Source organism: Bolinopsis microptera, chromosome 4, assembly GCF_026151205.1.
Source record: "Bolinopsis microptera isolate Bmic1 chromosome 4, MBARI_Bmic_1.0, whole genome shotgun sequence".
In the NCBI taxonomy this organism is placed as follows: domain Eukaryota; kingdom Metazoa; phylum Ctenophora; class Tentaculata; order Lobata; family Bolinopsidae; genus Bolinopsis; species Bolinopsis microptera.
The window spans coordinates 4,125,870-4,148,294 of record NC_087075.1 but is presented as its reverse complement, the minus strand read 5'-3'; the positions used below and the strand labels follow the sequence as shown (position 1 = coordinate 4,148,294).

Below are 22,425 nucleotides of genomic sequence, written 5' to 3'. Positions count from 1 at the left end.
AAATGTTATATAAATGTTATATAAATTAATTCAATAAATTACAATATCACAGATTGGTTTTCTTCACGTCTGTAAGGGCTTTTTCTGCTTTAAGGCGATCAAGGAACTTCCAGATTGTGGGCTTCGAGCAGGAGAGCATTGAATGGAATCCGTGATGCCAATATTGGTGGTTGATGTCCCGATCCAAGTGTTTTCGTAGTATGAAGCAAACTCAGCCATGTCTATAGGAAGGAGGGGCTTCAGGTGTCTCCAGATGGACGTCATTCTCCGGTACGTAGGCAATCGAGAAAAAAAGAAATCCGGAACAGGAGAGTTTGGAGTCAGATACTCCTCCCAGATGTTGGTATGGTTAACATGCTTCAGGAGGGCTTTCTTGTAGTGGAAGTTGTATCCACGTCTGGTAGTGGAGGGCCATACGGAAGCAACTGCGTTGTGAATGGCGAGCTCGTAGTCCATGAGGATGGATTGTGGTTGGTAGCCCCCATCTCCTCGAACATGTTGCAGTAGAGGGTCGTCGTTTTTCCAGGAAGGAGTCCATAGAACAGGGGGAGGTGCCAGCCGACTGTGAAGAGCTGATGGAAGAGATTAGGTGCGGAATTGAAGGTACCGTAGACTACCCCATTGTGGATTGTGATAACTGTTCTCCATACTGCTGTCCTATATATACTCATGTCCTGTGATGTGATCGACAGCTTGTTAGTAGGGTACGGCTAGCACGATCCTGTTCTCAACTAGTCAATGACGTATCCATGGATCAGATATTAAGGGATCACATTAGCATTAGAACGTCACGAGATTACCCGTGAGCTTGTGAAATACGAATGTGAACCGAAATTACAATATGATATGAAATTCGGACAGATGTCGCCAAAAACGACTCCTGTCCGACAGCGACATCTGTCCGACAGATGTCGGACAGATGTCGCTGTCGGACAGATGTCGCCCAATCCATTATCCAAATAAAGTCCGTTCATTTAAGGTCCGTCCAAGTTAAAGTCCGTTGAAATTTTTTCAAAAATTCTAACTTTTCGTCCAGAATATGACAACTATGAGAACTTTATTGTGCCGTATTAAGTTTACAACGGAACGGTTCTCCTTGGTCTGCCGGAGGAACAGAAAACTTTACTGGTATATGATGTTTTCAAGGGTCACTTGGCGAAAAAAGTCAACGAAATTACGGTACTCAATGACATAGTTCATGAGCTAGTCCCCGCCAACATGACAAACTTGTTCTAGCCTCTAGATATTACGGTTAATCGTGTTTCCAAGGACATTGTCCGACGTTGATATAGTTCATATTACTCAGGGGAGGTAATGAAACTGTGCTAGGAAAGCTCCACGTGATGTTAAGGTTAACCTAAAGTTGTCTAAGATAAAACCACTTCACGCCGAATGGCTTGTAAAAGTTAACACTGAAATGCAGGACTGGGGTAGTTTGAAGAAAAAAGGTTTCCATATAAAGCTATAAATCACTGATGCTTTAATTAAGCATGGACTATTTAGTATTTCATGCACGAAACCCCATTTGATGAAAATGATATGTGATATTAGACACTGGTCATGTACACATATTTTTAAATGTTTACTGCTGAACGACTGCTTTTCTTACTTACTGTATAAAAAATGGATTTAAAAATCATTTGCTGAAATAAAAAAACGTAAAAAAAAAAAAAAAGAATTCGGATTTTTAATTTTGATGGCTTTGAATGCCTTCTAGCGTTCATATTAATGTCCGTTTATAATTATGTCCGTTCATTTAATGTCCGTCCAAATAAGGTCCGATAAGGTAACAGCCCTATACTTATAATAGCAACCTTTATTTCTGAGTATTTTTTATTTTTCTTTCAGTCTTTCCGATCCAGGGCCTCAATCTATTAAGTAGTTCAAACATAGGACCGTCTGTTCAATCTATATCCAACATTCCAACATTCTTTTCCTCCCCTGACCACCTGACATCTAGTAAAGTAGTAATAAACCCCTCTGAAAAGTGCTCCCCCGAACAGCCACTTACGCCACCAGAAGAATTCCTATTGTCCAGCCCTCTGATTGGTCGGGTAATGGTCACGTGATCGGTTACCCTCCCTCTGATTGGTCAGGAAGATGTCGGGAGGCACCAGGTGTGTAATGTAATATCTCTAATGTTCCAACTCCAAGGTTCGAAACATAGAGACCTTGCCCCATTGTTGTATCTCATCATATCTTTAATACCTTTAATACCTTGAATAGCTGTCGTTTTTAACTGATCCATGACCATTACAGGGATCTGACAAATCATATTTATCGGTATCAAATAACGGAGCTGCTCCTTCATAATATTATCCATAATATAATTTAAACAACGAATATATTAATATATAGCACCTAGCGCGATCAGTCCAGTTGAAACTTAATTCTCTCCCTCCCTTGTTGATTCGCTAACACGGTTTCCTATTAACACGAGTAACAAAGTGACCAGTTGACATCAGATATCAAGTCACAAATCAGATGCATTTTATAAATCTACCGAGTCAGCCACCCAGGCGTAACACATCTCATTTGTCAAGTTTGTGACTGCGCAGTGGCATTATATCACAGCTGGGTTTCTCGTTCCTGTTCGTTACAGACTATACCTTATTGGATATGAGTACGTTAGGTTATAAACACGAGCTCTTATACCATTGCCATGGCGACGTAAATCGATCTCCGACGTAAATCGATCTCCGTTTGAATAGAGTCCAGGGTAAATCAGTGTACAATACAGTATGGGGTATATCATAATATATTATTATATTATATTAATATATGGGTATTGTTTAAATAACGCAGAGGAGGTTTTATTATTTGTCAGTGTATTGCGTGGTGCTGAGTTGATTTCATTTTGTTGCCCTTTTGTCGTTCAACTGCACTTAGCATCATGCTGGTGTGAGTTTGTTAATGGAATTATCTGTGCATTCTTACTGTTTATATGTTTGTGGATATTCGGAATAAAGCTAATTTATGTCTGCCGCATGATCTTAATAACCAGATTGACCATTTTGATGCAACAAAGAATTTGTAGCCGTCAGCCGTCTCAACATGACTTATTTAATCCTATACATCACACGTGTGTTCGTTGTCAGCGAAACGGTCCTCAGATGGCAGTTTGTTTAATCCCTGTAAGCCTCAGTTACGACATTTAACCCGTGTAACTTGATCGCTGGTACCACCTTCCCTTACATCATTCTGTTTCTCACTTCACCACTTATGAATATATCTTTATATCAACACAACAGTTTATGAATATTTATGTGTTATTTGATGGCTGTAATTTTTGTCTTTTCTTTTTTAAATTTCTTTTTTGTTATATCCTACTTTTTTATGTATAACTTAAATTTGATAAAGCTTTTTATTAAAATATTACCACCTCATATGACAGTCACTAATCACAACCGATGTTGATTTGTGAGATTCTAGAAATAAAAGATCTGCATATTTATGTGACTTCTCAAAGTTCGCATGTTTGTTCCTCATTTTAGTTCACATATTGTCAGTGGCAGTATTATATATTAATATACACATAATATATATATATAAATATATATGTGTTTGATTCCGGGTCTGCTTTCGGCTTTTTGAAGAAACTGTTTTTTCTTTATATTTCTGCAGCCACCATATTTGTCGGTTCGAAACTTTTTACCACAATTGGCTGGCCACCCCAAACTGCTGAAAAGTTATAATGATCTTCTAATCTAAAGCAAATATTGAATAACTCGAATTTAAGTACATTTTAACGCGATTTATTAAATCATAATTCCACAGCTGGGAACGGAACCCTGAATATGGCTGAGAAGTCTACAAAAGGAGAAACACTTTGTGCAGGGTGCTCTAAACCTATAGGTATAAAGTTTTATTAATTTAATGTTTTAATACTTTTAAGCTTTAATACTTTTATTTTTTCAGTTTTTAGTTTTATTTGTACGTACTTTCAATACTACTCATAAAATAAATTTGATACCAATTTGATAGTGATACAGATTAAATTAAAATGACATATGTTGTGGCAGGTATGAAGTGGGTGGTAGCGCTCGACCAGAAGTGGCACAGGTACTGTTTCAGTTGTGACTCCTGTAAAATGCCCATTGACTCTAAGAAGTCTTTCTTCTTTGATAAGGGTAAGTTCTTCAGTAGATTTTATCATTTAATAGTTTAATTTTGGTGTTTGGTGTTTGGTGTTTGGTTTGAATGTTTGATCAAATGTTTTATTTCTGTAATTCTTGATGTGCTGCTCAGTGTTGTTATACTTATTCATTTAAATATAAAATGCAACTAAATTTTAATAAATCACATATGTGTGTGACGTTGTATTATCGTTTATTGCACGTATATGGAAGGTAAATTAAGCCGTACAAACTTTTTAACAATCTAAAACTCAGAAATTTAATAAAAAAATAACAAAGTTATAAGTAAGTATAATATGAGGTCATAAAAATGTGTCAAATACCTCATACTCTCATAGCTTGTTATAGTTGTCAGGTATTATTAACACGCTAACACGTCATGAGATATAGGCGAGGTCTTCAAATTGTAAACTTAAAACGCCGATAATCATTCACCACATTCCGACATTACACAGTTTTATAACTGTAACATAAAGTAAGGTAGTTTTATGGCTGTGTCATGACGCACATTTAGTAAATAAATAAATAATAAATAAATCTTAAAGTTAATGTAAGTTCAAGTAAGGTTTCAATGGTATTTCAAAAATTTACCCTACCTTTTTTGATGGATAGTATCCATGCATTGGATACTTGTTATTACACATTAGTGAATGCTATACTATGGCTTGCATTGCCTCAAAGTCTTTTAAGGGCGACAGGCTAAACTTATTGGTAGTTTAGTAGTAGTAGTAGTAAATCTTTCAAAGTACGAAATATCTCTTTAAAAGAGCATCCTAGGCACCTTATAGATATCAAAACGCATAAAAAAGAAAACAAAAACATCAACCATCTTCTAACTTCTTCCACTCCTCCCTATCTAAAGCTAAAAATCTAAGGTCTTCGAAATCAGTCAAATTCTTAAGTCTAATATCAAGATTTCTTCTAGTCAAGTCTTTTCTAATAACATCTAATAAGTTTAAACATGGTCTACCCCGTCTCCCTTCCATAAAAATATCAGAATTTATAGCAAATAACATAGAGGTGTATGCTGGTGAGTCTTCCTGTCCTCTTAAGATATGTCCTAACATTCTCCATCGAAACTTAGAGACTCTCACAGACATAGTTTAGTAATTCAAAAAATGTTGTATCAAATTCGAGTGAATTAGAAATGATTTTGGGAATTCCGTGATTTGAAATAAAAGTTGGTTTATTAATATTAAAGTTATTTCGCTGGATTTATCCCAATCTAGAAAATACTGAATAAATTAAAATATAAACATGATTTGGTGATCTTTCTCTTTTCGATTTCACTCAATTATTTCATATTGGACTAAAAATCGTGAACATGTTGATGCATAAAATTTGTGATTTGATTTGAATAGAAGTCTGAATTTAACAAAGTCGTTTATTGACTTATTACGCAATAAGGATCTTACATACCATATTTAACATATTTAACATATTTATGGCATCACCAGCATATTAAGAATTCCCAAGATCTCCACACTACAAATATTTGTCGCGTATAGCTGTAACTTATTAGGAGACTGGGGTGAATGTCATACAAGACATTATGTGACATAAATATTAAATATGTAACACACGTCACACAAAACATACGTCACGTGACATATTATGTACGTCACGTGTTATTTATAAAGGTATGATTTCATGAAATTACATGAATGATCGTGTCATAACATTATGTGTGGTGGGTAACGTGTAGTTCTCTTGATTAGCTCCTACACGGGTCAGTCATTCAGACAATCCTTTACATGCTTCACAAAGCTAGGTTGTGCTGAGTGCTGAGTGCTCGATCGTGTTGTAGAATTTGTTATGAGTTTGTTTTGTTTTTAAGGTCTTGTCGTAGATTTTGTTATGAGTTTGTTTTATTTTATTTTTTAGGTCATGTTGTAGAATTTGTTATGAGTTTGTTTCGTTTTTGACGTCGTGTTGTGGATACTGGATCTTTCTGTTTCCTTATTCTGTTTTGTTTGGCTGCTTATATTTATAATTCATCAACTGACGAGACGCTACTTTACCTAAACGTTACTTAAACCGTTACTCTTACGTTTTAAGCTTCATAAAATCGAACGACAATTCGCTAGGACAATAAGAATCTCGTGATTAGTCTGTTGCACAGCTGTTGACTGAACTTAGTACGTACCAATAACGAGGATACTCAGCATAATGGGTATGAGAGCCCGATAATGTCTGTCAGGTGATGTCACATTAGTGTGACATATTTGTGTCATTAATAATATCTATTAGCTAATGGCACTAGCATCACGTACTCCAGTAAAACAAGCCATGTTTCTGTCGACATTTTATGACCCAATAAGCGAGTTTTCTTTTACCTGTGGTTTCCTATTGATATTTCATATGTAATAGTAGTAGTAGTAGTAAACCCGTCGTCATACTAATGTTACTATTTTACATAAAATTTGCATTGTTAAAAACAAAGTGATCTTAAATTCAGATTTCTCATGACCAATTAGCTTCCAAGGAATTATAGCTATAAGTTTCATTAAAAACGTAGTACTAGTTTTAGACTCAGTAGTTAGGAACTCACAAAATCGCCGCTAGCTCAGTATTACCCCTGCTAAGGATTGTAGGGATGCTATGTTCATTGCTCCTTGGTTGCGCCCTGGTTGCTAGGATTGTAGGGATGCTATGTTCATTGCTCCCTGGTTGCGCCCTGGTTGCTAGGATTGTAGGGATGCTATGTTCATTGCTCCTTGGTTGCGCCCTGGTTGCTAGGATTGTAGGGATGCTATGTTCATTGCTCCCTGGTTGCGCCCTGGTTGCTAGGATTGTAGGGATGCTATGTTCATTGCTCCTTGGTTGCGCCTTGGTTGCTCTAGGATTGTAGGGATGCTATGTTCATTGCTCCCTGGTTGCGCCCTGGTTGCTAGGATTGTAGGGATGCTATGTTCATTGCTCCTTGGTTGCGCCCTGGTTGCTAGGATTGTAGGGATGCTATGTTCATTGCTCCTTGGTTGCGCCCTGGTTGCTAGGATTGTAGGGATGCTATGTTCATTGCTCCTTGGTTGCGCCCTGGTTGCTAGGATTGTAGGGATGCTATGTTCATTGCTCCTTGGTTGCGCCCTGGTTGCTAGGATTGTAGGGATGCTATGTTCATTGCTCCCTGGTTGCGCCCTGGTTGCTAGGATTATAGGGATACTGCTCCCTACCTGTCAATAACTTGGTGACAAGTCCTCGATTAGATGTTATTATATAGCTCTTCTGTATTGGCTCCACCCCTAGTACTTCCTCGACAAATGTCTGGGAGCCGCATATTTATAGGCGTCTATTGTTTATTTTCAGATTCTTGTTTCAGTCTATAATTGTTCCCTGCTTTTTCTAACCTGATTAAAAGTTGCTAGAAAGCCCTTCTACTGCTATATTATAGCTCTTGTTGTATATCTTTTGTACCCCTCCCTTTGCACACGTTGCTACTGACCAATGTCAATACCTCGCTGAGCCAGACAACCCAATGTTACAGTTTGATAAGTTGCTAGGTTACAGTTGCTAGGTTACAGTTGCTAGGTTACAGTTGATATGTCTGGCTCACTTGTCAGACTCCTTTGTCCCAATTAAAGCCCTAAGATTCTCCAATATATTGCTGATATATATTATTTAATATATACATCACATACGCACACTTTTAGTGGTTGTATATAATACGGTTGGTTTTATTTTTCCTTAGCGTTGCTGCTTCTGTTTCTCGCCGCACAACTGAGGAATTATAAAACATGTGACACGTGACGATTTATTTTTAGATTATTCTAGGCAGCTTAGTCTCGTCTATTCTTTCTCAGCACTACTTATTCTCGCCTTGTTACTTTCGCGTTGAACCGGAGAAATAAGAGGTCACTAACTCCTACTTCACCACCGACAAATAACACGTGACAAATAACACGTGACAAATAACACGTGTTGATGAGTGCTATACCTACTTAATAAGTTAAAAGTCCATTCTGTCACGCTTCCAGGCTCCAGCAGCTCTGTTAATGCTGCTCAGAGATGTTTCTGACAAGTGCTGATCAGAGATGTGTCTGACCGTGTTAAAGATGGTTAAACAAAGCTGTTGCTCGTGAATATTTACCTTTACGTGGCTTACGTCTACATCTTGTTATAATTGTATGGGTAGACACACAGTTTTATCGTAGATTGTTTATTAGTAAGTACTCGGCACTTTATTCTGCCAATCTTTCAACTATCTTCGCTGCTTTCTCCTAACGTCTCTTGTTAAAATACGTTAGACACCAAAGTTGCTGGTTAATGTTAACTGCAGCTCCTAGCAGTTAACATTATTACATTATTACATTATTACTAGATTGTTACTAATCACCCTATTATTAGAATATAATGAGTGCTAATTATTATTAATCACCCTATTATACAGCCACAGTTTCACTGCACAACTGCAGTACAGCTGTCGAGTGCTGAAGTACTCAACAGTCAACAGTACTCGACAGCTGTACTCCGAGCGTCAGTAGTAGAACCTGTTAAAACTTGTTAAAACCAGGGTTTCTGGTTAATGTTAACATCTGTCCTCCTCCTTGCGAGTGTAAACTGTAAACGGACATTGTTTGTCTCGTCATCATGGATTTTCTTGCTCACTTTATTGTTATCATTTCTTAGTTTCTTACTTTTTAAATCTCTACTCAATTTCATTAGGTTGTGAATCATGTGAACCTTTAAAGGCCCCTTCCAGCCATTGCCACCTGCCACCTAATTTGGCAGGTTTTACATTAAGACTGATAATCAATTTGAAGTCTTAAAATGATTCCTGCAAAATTAACCGAAAACCTGCCTATTTATCGTATTCGTGCAGAGATTTAATTATTTAATCGAGTTGTTGATTTATAGAAAAGCCTGCAAAATTAACACAAAACCTGCCTCACCTTTCACCTACTCTCGGCAGGTTTGCTCTATTTTGGCAGGTTTTCCGTTAAATATAAAGTCGAATGCTGCAGATTTAACGCAATTCCTGCGTAAGTTGAGATAATTTGAATCAACTTGTGGCGTGATTAAACCTATATTGGCAGGGGTTTTGGATAATTTGAGTGTACAATGTGGAATACTGTAATGATCGTATAACCTTATTACTAGGTAGGGTGTAGGACTGAGACTTGGTTTGTGCAAAGCTACAGAAGTACAGAATGCTAGGTACATGCCTACATGGCTCTATAGATTATACTTTTATACATGCAGTCACTAGTCAGTGGCGAAACGACCGCCCGACACTCCGGCAACCCCTGCTATGCGGAAGGGGATGGGGGGGGGGGGGGGGGGGGGGGGTGCAGCTGCGGCCTCTTAGGTACGTTTCGCCACTGCATATTATCCACTGTTACCAACACGGGGTCTATGATAAGTTTGAGTATAAAAGTATGTATAAAATCCGATTATTGGAAAATAACTGTTTGCTTAACTTCAGTTCTTAGGTTGCCATTTTTAGATTAGATTGCTATGTACTTAAGTAGTGAGGACAGCACTTTTTCAGTTGCAGTGCCTCTACCTGTTCATTGTTCACATTGTAAGATTTAGTGAATGAAGTGATTCTGAAAGAATCTTCAATTACAATTAATATAATAGTTCTAAATATGCAGTTATTTTCAGATTATGAGATATTTGATCGGAAATTTGTCACACGTTAAAGTGACACTTAATAAGTTGGACCTTAATCGAAATTCGTATTCACGAATTGGAAATAGCTCGTACTATAATTTATAGGTTGACCTCCCACATATGCTCTAAGTGGGAGGTCAACCTATAACTCAAATTATTGCTATTTACCAATATTAATTGATCACTGATGTGGCACTTTCAGCGGAAAATTAGTAATAGAAAGCGGACAAACCAGTTTTGGTGAAGGATGTATATCTTATACTCTTATAGTAGTTGTAGACTGTACAGCAATGCTAAGGTAATGAGGTAATGCTGTAATGGGACTACTGCGGACCCTCTACCGGCCAAACATATTATCCCATTATTGAAGGGTGTAGACTGTAATATAGATGTAAGAACTTGCTAAATTGGGAGGTGACTGTTTTAAAATGATCAGATGCTTGCTTACTAACTTATTAAGAATGAGAGGTGATAGTGATTTACTTTATCTTGACAGGACAGTTAAGTATTTAAGCTTAAGAAACCACGTGGAGCTAAACGGTGCAAGTGATATAATACTTGAAAATTGACCCCCCCCCCCCCCCCCGACAATTGACCAAACAAATATATTTATTATACTAACCCTAACAGTAACCCGATTGGGCGACATCTGTCCGACAGCGACATCTGTCCGACAGCCGAATTGGGGATTTCGGACAGATTTCGCTGTCGGACAGGAGTCGTTTTTGGCGACATCTGTCCGAATTTCGGATCATATTGTAATTTCGGTTCACATTCGTATTTCACAAACTCACGGGTAATTTCGTGACGTTGCTCCCATTGTTCGAATGCTGATTTGATCCATTGAGATCTGATCCATCGATACGTGATTGACTATTTAAGGACAGGATTGTGCTAGCCGTACACTAACAAGCTGTCGATCACATCACAGGACACAGCCTACATGAGTACATATAGGATAGCAGCCGTATGGAGATCAGTTATCGCAATTCACAATGGCAACCAATCTTCAGTAAACAGACCCAGATCTGCAGCAAACAGACCCGAGAGATCTGGAAACGCTATCCATTCCTGCAAACTAAATCCTCTCTACCGACGACAGTCCAATGATGCTCTGGGACTCTGGATGGGACGAATAGACTCGTCGATCATTCCTTTGGGGGACTCCTAAGAACGCAGATCATATGGTGGACGCGGAGCATTGCGTAGTCAACGCCCAACGGTACCTTCAAATCCGCACCTAATCTCTTCCATCAGCTCTTCACAGTCCACGGACTCTTCCCTGACGGCTGGCACCTCCCCCTCTTCTAAGGACTCATTCCTGGAAAATCGACGACCCTCTACCGCAACATGTTCGAGGACATAGACACCTGGGCTACTGAGGCCTTGGGGCTACCAACCACAATACATTCTCAATTCTCATGGACTACGAGCTCGCCATTCACAACGCAGTTGCTTCATGCCTGCCTGCCTAGGTCGAAAATAAACTAGTAGTACACTATGGCTCAGATCATATCTCAAATTGGCAATGTTACGTATTCAAATTAACAGTTCAGATCACGTCTCTAATTGGAAATGTGTTGTATTGAAATCAGATCAAAATTTCGGACAAATGTCGTTTTTTCTGGTACCCTGAGTCGGACAGATGTCGCTGTCGGACAGATGTCGCTGACAGGAGTCGTGTTACCCAGTAACCCTAACCCTGACCCTAACCCTGACCCTGACCCTAACCCTAACCCTAACCCTAACCCTAACCCTAACCCTAACCCTGACCCTGACCCTAACCCTGACCCTGACCCTGACCCTAACCCTGACCCTAACCCTGACCCTAACCCTGACCCTAACCCTGACCCTAACCCTAACCCTTACCCTAACCCTGAATTGACCCCAGTGTAATTACATGGGGGGTCAATTGTCGGGGGTAGATTGCATCAGGGGGTCATTTGTCGGAGGGGGGGGGGGGGGGGGGGGGGAGGGGGTCAATTGTTGCGGTACCGTACTATATAAGTATATAGAGATTCAGTGCCATGGTTGTCAGCTTTTTATCAACTCCGGCCAATTTCTTGACTGCGCTAATCAACTCGGTTTTATTGAATTTTAGTTTTGGTGCCAAATAAGCAAAATTCCAAATAACTTAAGAACTTAAAAGAAAGATAAAAGAAACCTGCCAATTTATAAATTTAACGCTGCCATAATAAGATTATAGTATTATAATCTATTTGGCATGGATTGATAATTTTATAACAAATCCTGCAAAGTTAATGGAAAACCTGCCGATTTAACTTTATCACTGCCGTAATCTATCCGGCAAGGATTGATAATTTTATAAAAAATCCTGCCAAGTTAATGGAAAACCTGCCGATTTAACTTTATCACTGCCGTAATCCATCCGGAAAGGATTGATAATTTTATAGCAAATCCTGCCAAGTTAATAGAAAACCTGCCAAATAACAAATACCTGCGCTGTTGATGCAGGATCACTAGTTAATTAGGCAGGTTTTGACATTAAAAATTAAGAGAAAACCTGCGGATTTAGTGTAATATACTGCTGATCTGGACAGGGTAAATTAGATTACTAGGCAGGAGTGGTAATTTCGCAGTCTTCGCTATTAACTGGGCAGGTTTTAGGTTAAATTCGCAGTGGCAATGGCTGGAAGGGGCCTCTTTAACATTTGCGTAGGAATGCAATTTAACTTACTAAGCTATAAATAAGGATATAAATATCAAAAGGCTCTGTTTGAGTTTATTGGGAGTCTCGCTGAACCATATCAATTAGAAATAGTTTTTAAAACTATGTTATGATCCTACAAATGCTGCGAAATATGTAGACTCTTACAAGCCTTGAACTAGGTAAAAAAGAGTAATGACTATAAATGTCCTCTTCTAATAATGTCTCCTCCTCGAATGTCCTCTTCCACGTGTGCGACAATCTCACGTGGATACTCAAGGCTCTGACGCAGGTTGCACGTGCTTTGTTTGTGCTTTATTTGTGCTTTGTTTGGGCTTTATTTGTGCTTTATTTGTGCTTTGTTTGTCTCATCATTATATTACTGTACTTTTGTTGTTTTCTCAATTTCTTGACTTTGCAATTTCTTGAGTTCCTATCTAATCTATATTTAAAGCACATTTCAGCCCTACACTAATAGCATACGTTTGTATATAGAGTAATCGCTGCATCATGTCATCGGCCACGTGTCCGGCCTGCTTCACCAAGATAACAGACAAAACCTGGATACTCTTCTCTAAGGCTAAATACCATAAGGAGTGTTTTACGTGCCATAAGTGCCACCGGATGATTGGGGCTCATGAGTCACTTAAACATAACGGAGGTATACTGATGAATAATTCTTTTATGTTATGAATATTAATAAGTTAATACAATGTAAATAATAATTTTAAGTTTAATTACCTTACAAATTTAATGAAGGTACTAGTTTATCAGTCAAACAATGCGTTTTTCCTTTTTATTTGCAATGGGTTTATTAGAGGTGCACATATAAATAATAAAAGTCTTAAATTTCCATCGAAATTTTCACCCATTAAACTTAAAGTGCTCAATCAAATTTTATCGATGCCCATTTAAAAATTCCCCAAAATAAACCAGGATTGATTCTCTAAAGAAGTAACAACTAACCTTCTCTTCTCATTAAGTGATTAAAATAACTTCACCCCCAGGTGTGAGAACCTGTGTAGACTGCGCTAAAAAAGACGATCCTTCTATCGGAGAATCCAAGTAAGCTATTCGTAATATATATGTTGATATGTTGATTTATAAATTTATAAATTTATAAATTTATAAATTTATAAATTAATAAATTAATAAATTTATAAATTTATAAATTTATAAATTTATAAATTTATAAATTTATGTTGATAATGTTATCTTTGCATACCTGGTTCTTTTTCAGTCCGAGTTTTCTAATAGCTGCTACTAATGTTATCTAGTTGCTAGGTTACAGTTGCTAATATATATATAGCTGCTACTACTAGTTTTCTAATAGCTGCTACTAATGTTATCTAGTTGCTAGGTTACAGTTGCTAATATATATATAGCTGCTACTACTAGTTTTCTAATAGCTGCTACTAATGTTATCTAGTTGCTAGGTTACAGTTGCTATATAGCTGCTACTAATGTTATCGTCTATTTGTTGTTGGTCGATTTTATATATAGGATCCATCCTTCATATTAATAAGATTGTTACTAAAAACTGTAAACAAGCACAGCAATGTTCTGTGTTTCTGATAACTTGCTAGGTTACAGTTGCTAGGTTACAGTTGCTAGATTACAGTTGCTAGGTTACAGTTGCTAGGTTACAGTTGCTAGGTTACAGTTGCTAGGTTACAGTTGCTAGATTACAGTTGCTAGGTTACAGTTGCTAGGTTACAGTTGCTAGGTTACAGTTGCTAGGTTACAGTTGCTAGGTTACAGTTGCTAGGTTACAGTTGCTAGGTTACAGTTGCTAGGTTACAGTTGCTAGGTTACAGTTGCTAGGATACAGTTGCTAGGTTACAGTTGCTAGGTTACAGTTGCTAGGTTATAGTTGCTAGTTTACAGTTGCTAGGTTACAGTTGCTAGGATACAGTTGCTAGGTTACAGTTGCTAGGATACAATTGCTAGGTTACAGTTGCTAGGTTACAGTTGCTAGGTTACAGTTGCTAGATTACAGTTACTAGGTTACAGTTGCTAGGATACAGTTGCTAGATTACAGTTGCTAGGATACAGTTGCTAGATTACAGTTGCTAGGTTATAGTTGCTAGGTTACAGTTGCTAGATTACAGTTGCTAGATTACAGTTGCTAGGTTACAGTTGCTAGGTTACAGTTGCTAGGATACAGTTGCTAGATTACAGTTGCTAGGTTACAGTTGCTAGGTTACAGTTGCTAGGTTACAGTTGCTAGGTTACAGTTGCTAGATTACAGTTGCTAGGTTACAGTTGCTAGGTTACAGTTGCTAGGTTACAGTTGCTAGGTTACAGTTGCTAGGATACAGTTGCTAGATTACAGTTGCTAGGTTACAGTTGCTAGGATACAGTTGCTAGATTACAGTTGCTAGGTTACAGTTGCTAGGTTACAGTTGCTAGGTTACAGTTGCTAGGTTACAGTTGCTAGATTACAGTTGCTAGGTTACAGTTGCTAGGTTACAGTTGCTAGATTACAGTTGCTAGGTTACAGTTGCTAGGTTACAGTTGCTATGTTACAGTTGCTATGTTACAGTTGCTAGATTACAGTTGCTAGGTTACAGTTGCTAGGTTACAGTTGCTAGATTACAGTTGCTAGGTTATAGTTGCTAGTTTACAGTTGCTAGGTTACAGTTGCTAGGTTACAGTTGCTGTGTTACAGTTGCTAGGTTACAGTTGCTAGGTTACAGTTGCTAGGTTACAGTTGCTAGGATACAGTTGCTAGGTTACAGTTGCTAGGTTACAGTTGCTAGGTTACAGTTGCTATGTTACAGTTGCTATGTTACAGTTGCTAGGTTACAGTTGCTAGGTTACAGTTGCTAGGTTACAGTTGCTAGGTTACAGTTGCTAGGTTACAGTTGCTAGGTTACAGTTGCTAGGTTACAGTTGCTAGGTTACAGTTGCTAGGTTACAGTTGCTATGTTACAGTTGCTATGTTACAGTTGCTAGGTTACAGTTGCTAGGTTACAGTTGCTAGGTTACAGTTGCTAGGTTACAGTTGCTAGGTTACAGTTGCTAGGATACAGTTGCTAGGTTACAGTTGCTAGGTTACAGTTGCTAGGTTACAGTTGCTAGGTTACAGTTGCTAGGTTACAGTTGCTAGGTTACAGTTGCTAGGTTACAGTTGCTAGGTTACAGTTGCTAGGTTACAGTTGCTAGGTTACAGTTGCTAGGTTACAGTTGCTAGGTTACAGTTGCTAGGTTACAGTTGCTAGGTTACAGTTGCTAGGTTACAGTTGCTAGGTTACAGTTGCTAGGTTACAGTTGCTAGGTTACAGTTGCTAGGTTACAGTTGCTAGGTTACAGTTGCTAGGTAACTAAGTAACTACTACTCCCCCAGGACTTGTCAAGGGTGTGGGGAGGCAATAGACAAGGCGTGGGTTATAGGGCTAGGTAACACTTGGCACTCCAGCTGCTTCAAGTGTACTGAGTGCACCAGAGTTATTGACCCTAAGGAAAAGTTCTTCAAGGTATGATACAACCTTTTTTGTGTACTGTGTACTGTGTATTATTCACTGTGTGTTGGTATGGGAATGTTTTAACCTGGTTTAGTCAGTTTAAACCCTGACTACATAGCAATATGTAAGGCTGCCCCTCATTTTGCAATGAAAGGCACTAAGGCCATGTTTAAAAGTTAAATTTGTAGAGATCGCTTTACTCTCTGACTCGTCATTTGATTGAATCCAATTAAATTATATTAAGTTAATTAATTGATCAATTAATTAACTTAATTTCGTATGTTCCAGGTGGAAGTTGACGGTAAACATGTTCCAAAATGTGGCGATTGTAAGGTTACCAAAGGAGTTGCTGGTCTTGATGTCAAGTATGTACATATTTTATATAATATTTCTAAATAATGCTGCACATCAATTTTTAATTCATCGTGAAGGATATTGATCTGTTAATTGGTTTCAAACCCCTTCATTGGTTTCTATTTATCAGTTGACTATTAACACAGTGTCATTCCGAATTTTTGATATCTCGTCGGAATTTGATGAACTAATACTTATCTGTAACTATGTTAAATTTACTATTTATGCTACGCAAGACGCCAAAACGGTTAAGGATAAAACTATTTGTCGTGGTAAAATTAGTATTTAAAATCAGTATATTTTAAAGTTTTAAACTAACAATTTAAAACTAATTTACCAATGTACAGGGAGAAGGTGTGTGCAGGATGCGAAAAAGAAATAGAGTCAGCGTGGGTAGTGGCCCTGAACAAACACTGGCACCATGACTGTTTCAAGTGTTCTCACTGTGATAGGAAGATTGATTCTAAGGAACAGTTTCTTACTAACCTCGGTAGGTTTTTATTTTTTCACAATTTATAAGTTTAATACAAATAATAATAGTAGAAACGTCTAATCAGAAAAATGTTGCCGTGCTATAATCGATGATTTCTCCATTTCTCATCTTACTTATAATTCGAAAAATTCTCTTAAATAGTAAAATAGAAGCAAGAACATTTCATACTTCTTGAAATGATATGCTTGCATTATACCGCCCATATGGTTAGCAACTGACACAAGTGTCAGGTACTAACCATGTCAGATGAGCTGCAGATCAGCGGTTCTTAAAGGTGAGGTGAAAATATTCAACAACAATTTAAAATTAAACTAGTTTATTAAAGACCTCTAATAATAATGATTAATAATAGTAATTGATTAAAACAACAACAGGTAACCCAGTATGCATGGGCTGCAACAACGATCACTTTCGTAGCAAATGTGCGGTGTGCAGTAAACCTATCGCTGGCACTAGTCTAATCTACAAAGAGAGTTCCTTTCATCATGCCTGTGTGAACTGCTATGTCTGTGGTGAGTTTACAAGAGCTTTAAATTTTTTGCATACTTTAAAGCTTTAAGTCAGAACTTTAACTTTCTTCTCGAAATTGTTTGTTGGAACTTTAACTTTCTTCCCGAGAGGATATCATCAAGCATGTGGATGCTTTGCCTACCTCTGGGGTATGGTAGTCCTATAGGGGAGGATGCCGGAGAATTCAAAGTGTATCACAATGCTGGCAAGCATTACCGTCGCCCTTATATTCACAATACTATTTACCCCTTATACTATTATACCCCTTTATTGTTTTTCAGGCATTAAGACTCATCGAAAGTAGTTCAGTAGGTATATTTAAGCTCAAAACATTCTAATTCAATGTTAAAGATGACAGGAATAAGAAATAGTAATGTGGAGGTTTTTAAGAAATTTGCGCAAAATATGCGCCAGCATGTTATACGAAATTCGGTAAAAAACCCAAAATCGCCATATTCAGGTGCCTTAAAAACCATGTTAAAATTGAGTTAGAGATCTGAAACTTTGCAGGGCGTCTAGACGCTGACTAAATCGACTGTAAAAAATTTCATGTTTCAAGAGTATCGGGAAGTGGGTTTTATGGAACCCCTGTTTTACAACAGATTGTCGTGAAGTATATGTATATAGATGTATGTATAAACGCTTTGGCAGTCAATTGTAGTCAAATGTAGTCCGTAATTCAAGTGTCCGTAGATTCAAAAGTATGAACGATACAGCCATTTCAGACCACAGGTCTTGAGGATAATTGTTTAGACTTTAGTTTACGGTACACGAAAAATAATTCAACGTCATAATTACCACTTGGTGAAGTCATCAAGTAAACCGTTTTAAAAACTTGATTTTTGACACGCCCAAATTGATTTAAAATTACTAAAATCACTGAAAATTGTTGTTTTCACAATTTTTATCAACTTTGGAGTCCCGTTGTGATCCAAGTTCTTTTTGAAACCTTCTCATGAAACTTTGCATGCTTATCAAACTATATATAAAATAACACTATGCAAAAATTTACGGTGATTCAATATTGTATGCGCAGGCAACGTCCGCTAAAAGTTTGCACGTGCGAAAGGCGAGAATTTTTCTCATTCGTGATTTCGAATAAATTCTGCTTACCCACGATATTTTAAATGTCATTATATATTAATGTAATGCCAACTTGAATGCATAAAAAGTTTCGTATTCAGTCAGTTATCGACAGATATGCTTACCTAAACACAAGGAAATATTTTCAAAGGTAAAATTTCAAAATTGTTGAAATTACTTCCTTATTAATATTGATATTCATGAAGTTATGAGTTTACATTTCGACTTAGCAAATTATTCTGACATTATAATCAAAAGGAGATGATATTTGACCAAAACCCATAATCATGGGTAGAGTGTACCGCTGCCAGTGTCTCTCTTTTCCAAACACAAGGAAATGATATCAATTTGAATAACCGTCCGCAAATGCAAATTGATATCGAGAATGAAATCGGTCGTTCGCTTTTCCCATTCAATAAGCTTTATTACAATTCGTAAGCCGTAAATGAATGGGAAAAGCGAGCGACCGATTTTATTCTCGATATCAATTTGCATTTGCGGACGGTTATTCAAATTAATATCATTTCCTTTTGTTTGGAAAAGAGAGACACTGGCAGCGGTCCACTCTACCCATGATTATGGGTTTTGGTCAAATACTGTACACTGTATAGTGGAGGATAATGGAAAGTGTTATGAGGGGGGATGAGTCATGAAGAAACACTTAAGTGCCAGCTGGATGTGGAAAAGGAAGATGAGCTAAGACAACATGTGAGTAGTCGCTATGTCACACCGGTCTGGTCCAGCCCCTAGGGCTCAATTAAGCGTTTAGTGCGGTTTGCGAAATTGACAATAGTGGAAATGTGTTGGTTCAGGTTGTCAAATATGTCGTTGACGGAAAGGTAATAGTCCTGGGAATATTGACCTCTTATTTGGACAATAGCAGGACACTGTCCAATAAAGTGTGAGACAGTCTCTTCTTCGTCGCCGCACATAGGACAAGCACTGGTGCTTGATTTGCGAATGGTGTGGAGGTGTTTGTTTAAGCCACAGTGTCCCGTGGTAATTGGTGCACTACAGTTCTGTAGTTTTTGTTTTTATTTGATTTATACGACTTTATTTGATTTATACGACACTGATAATAGTAAATACATGCTATTTTTTATTTTATTTGAAAATTCAATTAATTATTATATATATAAATCAAGCGTCACATTTCAGCCATGCAAAATTACAATGACATATTTTGATATACTAATGATAAATGGTACTGCAATATAAGTTGCTTAATGTTTGGCCGGATGACAACTAACTAACATATTATATAGATGCTATATTCTATTTTCTAACCTTTCTTCTTCTTACTTCAGTTCAACATAACATTTTCTATTTCAGACGAAGCATTCAAAGTTGGTGACCACGAGAACATAAGGATTGTAAATGGAAAGGACTTTAAACACGCCGATTGTAAAAAGTAAATAAACCATCAAGAAACTACTGCATGAGATAATTTGATATTAAAAATATGTAACACTGAAAATGGTTACTACGAATTTTGTGCCTTTAAATTTTCTATTATTATTTATGCACTGTATTAAGATTTTTAGAGACAAAATTTGAATTGATTTAATTTGACGTAAAAAGTAGATTTATATATTCTGATTTGATAGTATTAGCATAAAGGCATTTTTATACAATTTGAAAAGTTTTTCATGTATTTTACCATTAACAATTTGTGGCTAATACCGAGCGATTTATTTATTTATTGCACGAGTATGAATGTTATATATTTCAGGCGTCTGAAATCTAATCGGAATTCGTAATAGAGTCAAAATAAAAAACAAATCCAACCGGTTCACATCCAGTATCATATACCACAATGTAAAATATTTAATCAAAACACAATCAAATTGAAGAAGATCTGAAAATCTCGCGAGATAAAAAATCACATTATCTGTATCAGTCACTCTTCTAAATCATACTCTGTAGCGGTTTCATCCTGGTCTAAATCTACAGTTAGCAGGGCTGCCAGACTTTAGGGCCGGAGTGATATGATCCACCATATACGTCATCAAGTAATTAACATGCAAGCTTGAAGCATGTGGCGTATAATTAGTGATGGATTTCAAAAAAGGATTTCAAGGATTTCAAAGGATTTCAAAATAAAATGATCATTACAATAAACATTGTGTCGGATCTAAATATTAAAAAATAAAGATAAAATGAAAGTCAAAAACGAAAAAACCGAAACCTGTCCTGAAAAATACACGGTTGACGGTTATAGTCTAAAAAGTTTAAAAACCGAGCTATTCTAAAAAGGAATGTTCATGACGCGAACAACCAGTCCTTTGTGTCCATGCCTAAGATCCACACATAAATTCCACACTAAATCAAAAGTGTGAAACGCACACGAAAAATAACACACAGTCGGATCCACGTTTCGCATGTTGAGTCCGTGAGTCATGTTGTAGGTCCTTCCTTTTCTTTTCTGTCACTCGGGGGGAACCTCCGCTTGTTCACTTTACTCAAGAATCTGGCAGTTTCTCTGATCAATAGGATATCCTTGAAGAGGTCGGCAAAGGTCTCCGCTCCAGAGGTGATCATGGTTCTCGCCTGCTGACCTATGTTTCGCCTCAGGTCGTCGTAAAGCGAACAATCCGTGAGAACGTGTTTCTCATCTTCAATGATCGGCTCAAACATTGGTAGTTCGGCCAGTATACCGACAGCTTCAAGGTCTGATGAAGAACAGTGCTTACAAATGCGACTGAGCGGATTTTCACGGTTGATGGCGTATCTACCGGTCTCGATGTTGAACTTATGAGCACTCATTCTGAACTGCGCCAGCCGCTTCACCTCTTCTCCACTGAGCTGCAGGTTCAGGTACGCTTCAGCTGTAAATTCACTTTTGATAGTGTTGTAGAAACTGAGCTTCCGGTTGTTTTGCCGCTCCTCGTTCCAACAGTTAGTAAAAGTACTACGTAGTGCTGTTTTGAATTGGTTGGGGTAGGTCAACCTGCGAGATGATACTGACTGAAGGCTTTGTCGGAGATCTTCTATACCTTTGTACCATGGCAGATTGAGTGTGCGTTGTTCTATGAACGCCTGTCTGGCTAGACTTGTGCAACCAGCTCTGTCCATTTGCTCAAGTCGGTTGAAGTATCCAAATACTTGCTTTGATGCCTTTATCACTAGGGGGCAGCGGCCTGTATCACCCCATACACTCGCATTTGAGGTTTTTCTGCCCACTCCTAAGGTCCACTTGAGGAATGAGAGATGAAGCTTTTCGAGAGGATCTCTTGCAGTCTCCTTCAGGAGAGATTTGGTGTTGATATTATCTTGATAGTTTCTGACAAAGAGAGTCTCTGGGAGCCACACCTGACATCCGTATGTCACAATCGGTACCACAAGCGCGTCGAATAGCTTGAATACGATTGTTCGCCTGAAGTGTCTTAAGTCAATACTGCTTTTTAGCGCGAAGTAGCTTCTGAGACCTTTTTGCTTCAGTTTGTTCTGTGCTACTGCTGAAGAACCGTTGAGGGTAAAGGTTATCCCGAGGTAGCAATATTCTCGAACTGATGTGATGTTGGTTTCGCCGAGTTGGAATGTCAGACTCTCTTTAAGGAGCCTCCCGGAACGGTTGAACACCATCACTGCCGTTTTTTCGATGTTAACGGTTAGTCCCCATTCGATACAGTAACTGTGTAAAACGTTTAGAAGTTTCTGTAGTCCAGTATGATCAAGGGCAAGAAGTATAAGATCATCAGCCCAGAGGAGATGAGTGATATTAACATTATTCAGTTCAGGGACGTGATGTGATCCATGGATTGAATATAATTGACCTAGAAATGGGCTAGATCTGGGGTAGAGTTCATATGACAACTCTGTACATAGAAGCTACAAATTAAGAAGTGAAAATGTTTTAAATTGAGACAATGTATTGGCTGGTTATAAAATGTTAAATCGATTAATAATATAATACTTCAGAATACAACAAATTACTCAATATTATTACCAAAGTATTTCGCAACAGCGAACAAGTACTCAATCTTGGTTGGGTATGTCGTGTAGAAGAAACAAAGGTCGTACAGAATACTGCTGGAAATCCTCTTCTTTTTGGAAGGAGTCTTTCCAACAGCAAGCCGATCCAGATGATAATCTGTAACA

General features: G+C 37.8%; 1 protein-coding gene across 2 annotated transcripts; it reads left to right on the top strand.

Annotated features, from left to right (window-relative positions):
* Positions 1 to 2,570: 2,570 nt before the first annotated feature.
* LOC134814433 (four and a half LIM domains protein 2-like) lies at positions 2,571 to 20,039 on the top strand. Of its 2 annotated transcripts, XM_063822547.1 has the most exons (11): positions 2,571 to 2,623; positions 3,778 to 3,855; positions 4,023 to 4,130; positions 9,614 to 9,629; positions 12,915 to 13,078; positions 13,425 to 13,482; positions 15,767 to 15,896; positions 16,173 to 16,249; positions 16,586 to 16,728; positions 17,106 to 17,243; positions 19,657 to 20,039. In XM_063822547.1, exons 1-11 carry the CDS (start codon positions 2,620 to 2,622, stop codon positions 19,737 to 19,739), a joined length of 999 nt encoding a protein of 332 aa, XP_063678617.1. In that variant the 5' UTR covers positions 2,571 to 2,619; the 3' UTR covers positions 19,740 to 20,039. The 2 variants fall into 2 exon arrangements, with proteins under 2 accessions (XP_063678617.1, XP_063678616.1); XM_063822546.1 differs by lacking the exons at positions 9,614 to 9,629; positions 12,915 to 13,078 and having other exon boundaries at positions 19,657 to 20,038.
* The last annotated feature ends 2,386 nt before the right edge of the window (positions 20,040 to 22,425 follow it).

Coding starts and splice junctions, on each gene's coding strand:
- LOC134814433 (XM_063822547.1), top strand. Junction 15,897..16,172: donor CTAAGGAAAAGTTCTTCAAG/GTATGATACAAC, acceptor CGTATGTTCCAG/GTGGAAGTTGACGGTAAACA. Junction 16,250..16,585: donor GTTGCTGGTCTTGATGTCAA/GTATGTACATAT, acceptor ACCAATGTACAG/GGAGAAGGTGTGTGCAGGAT.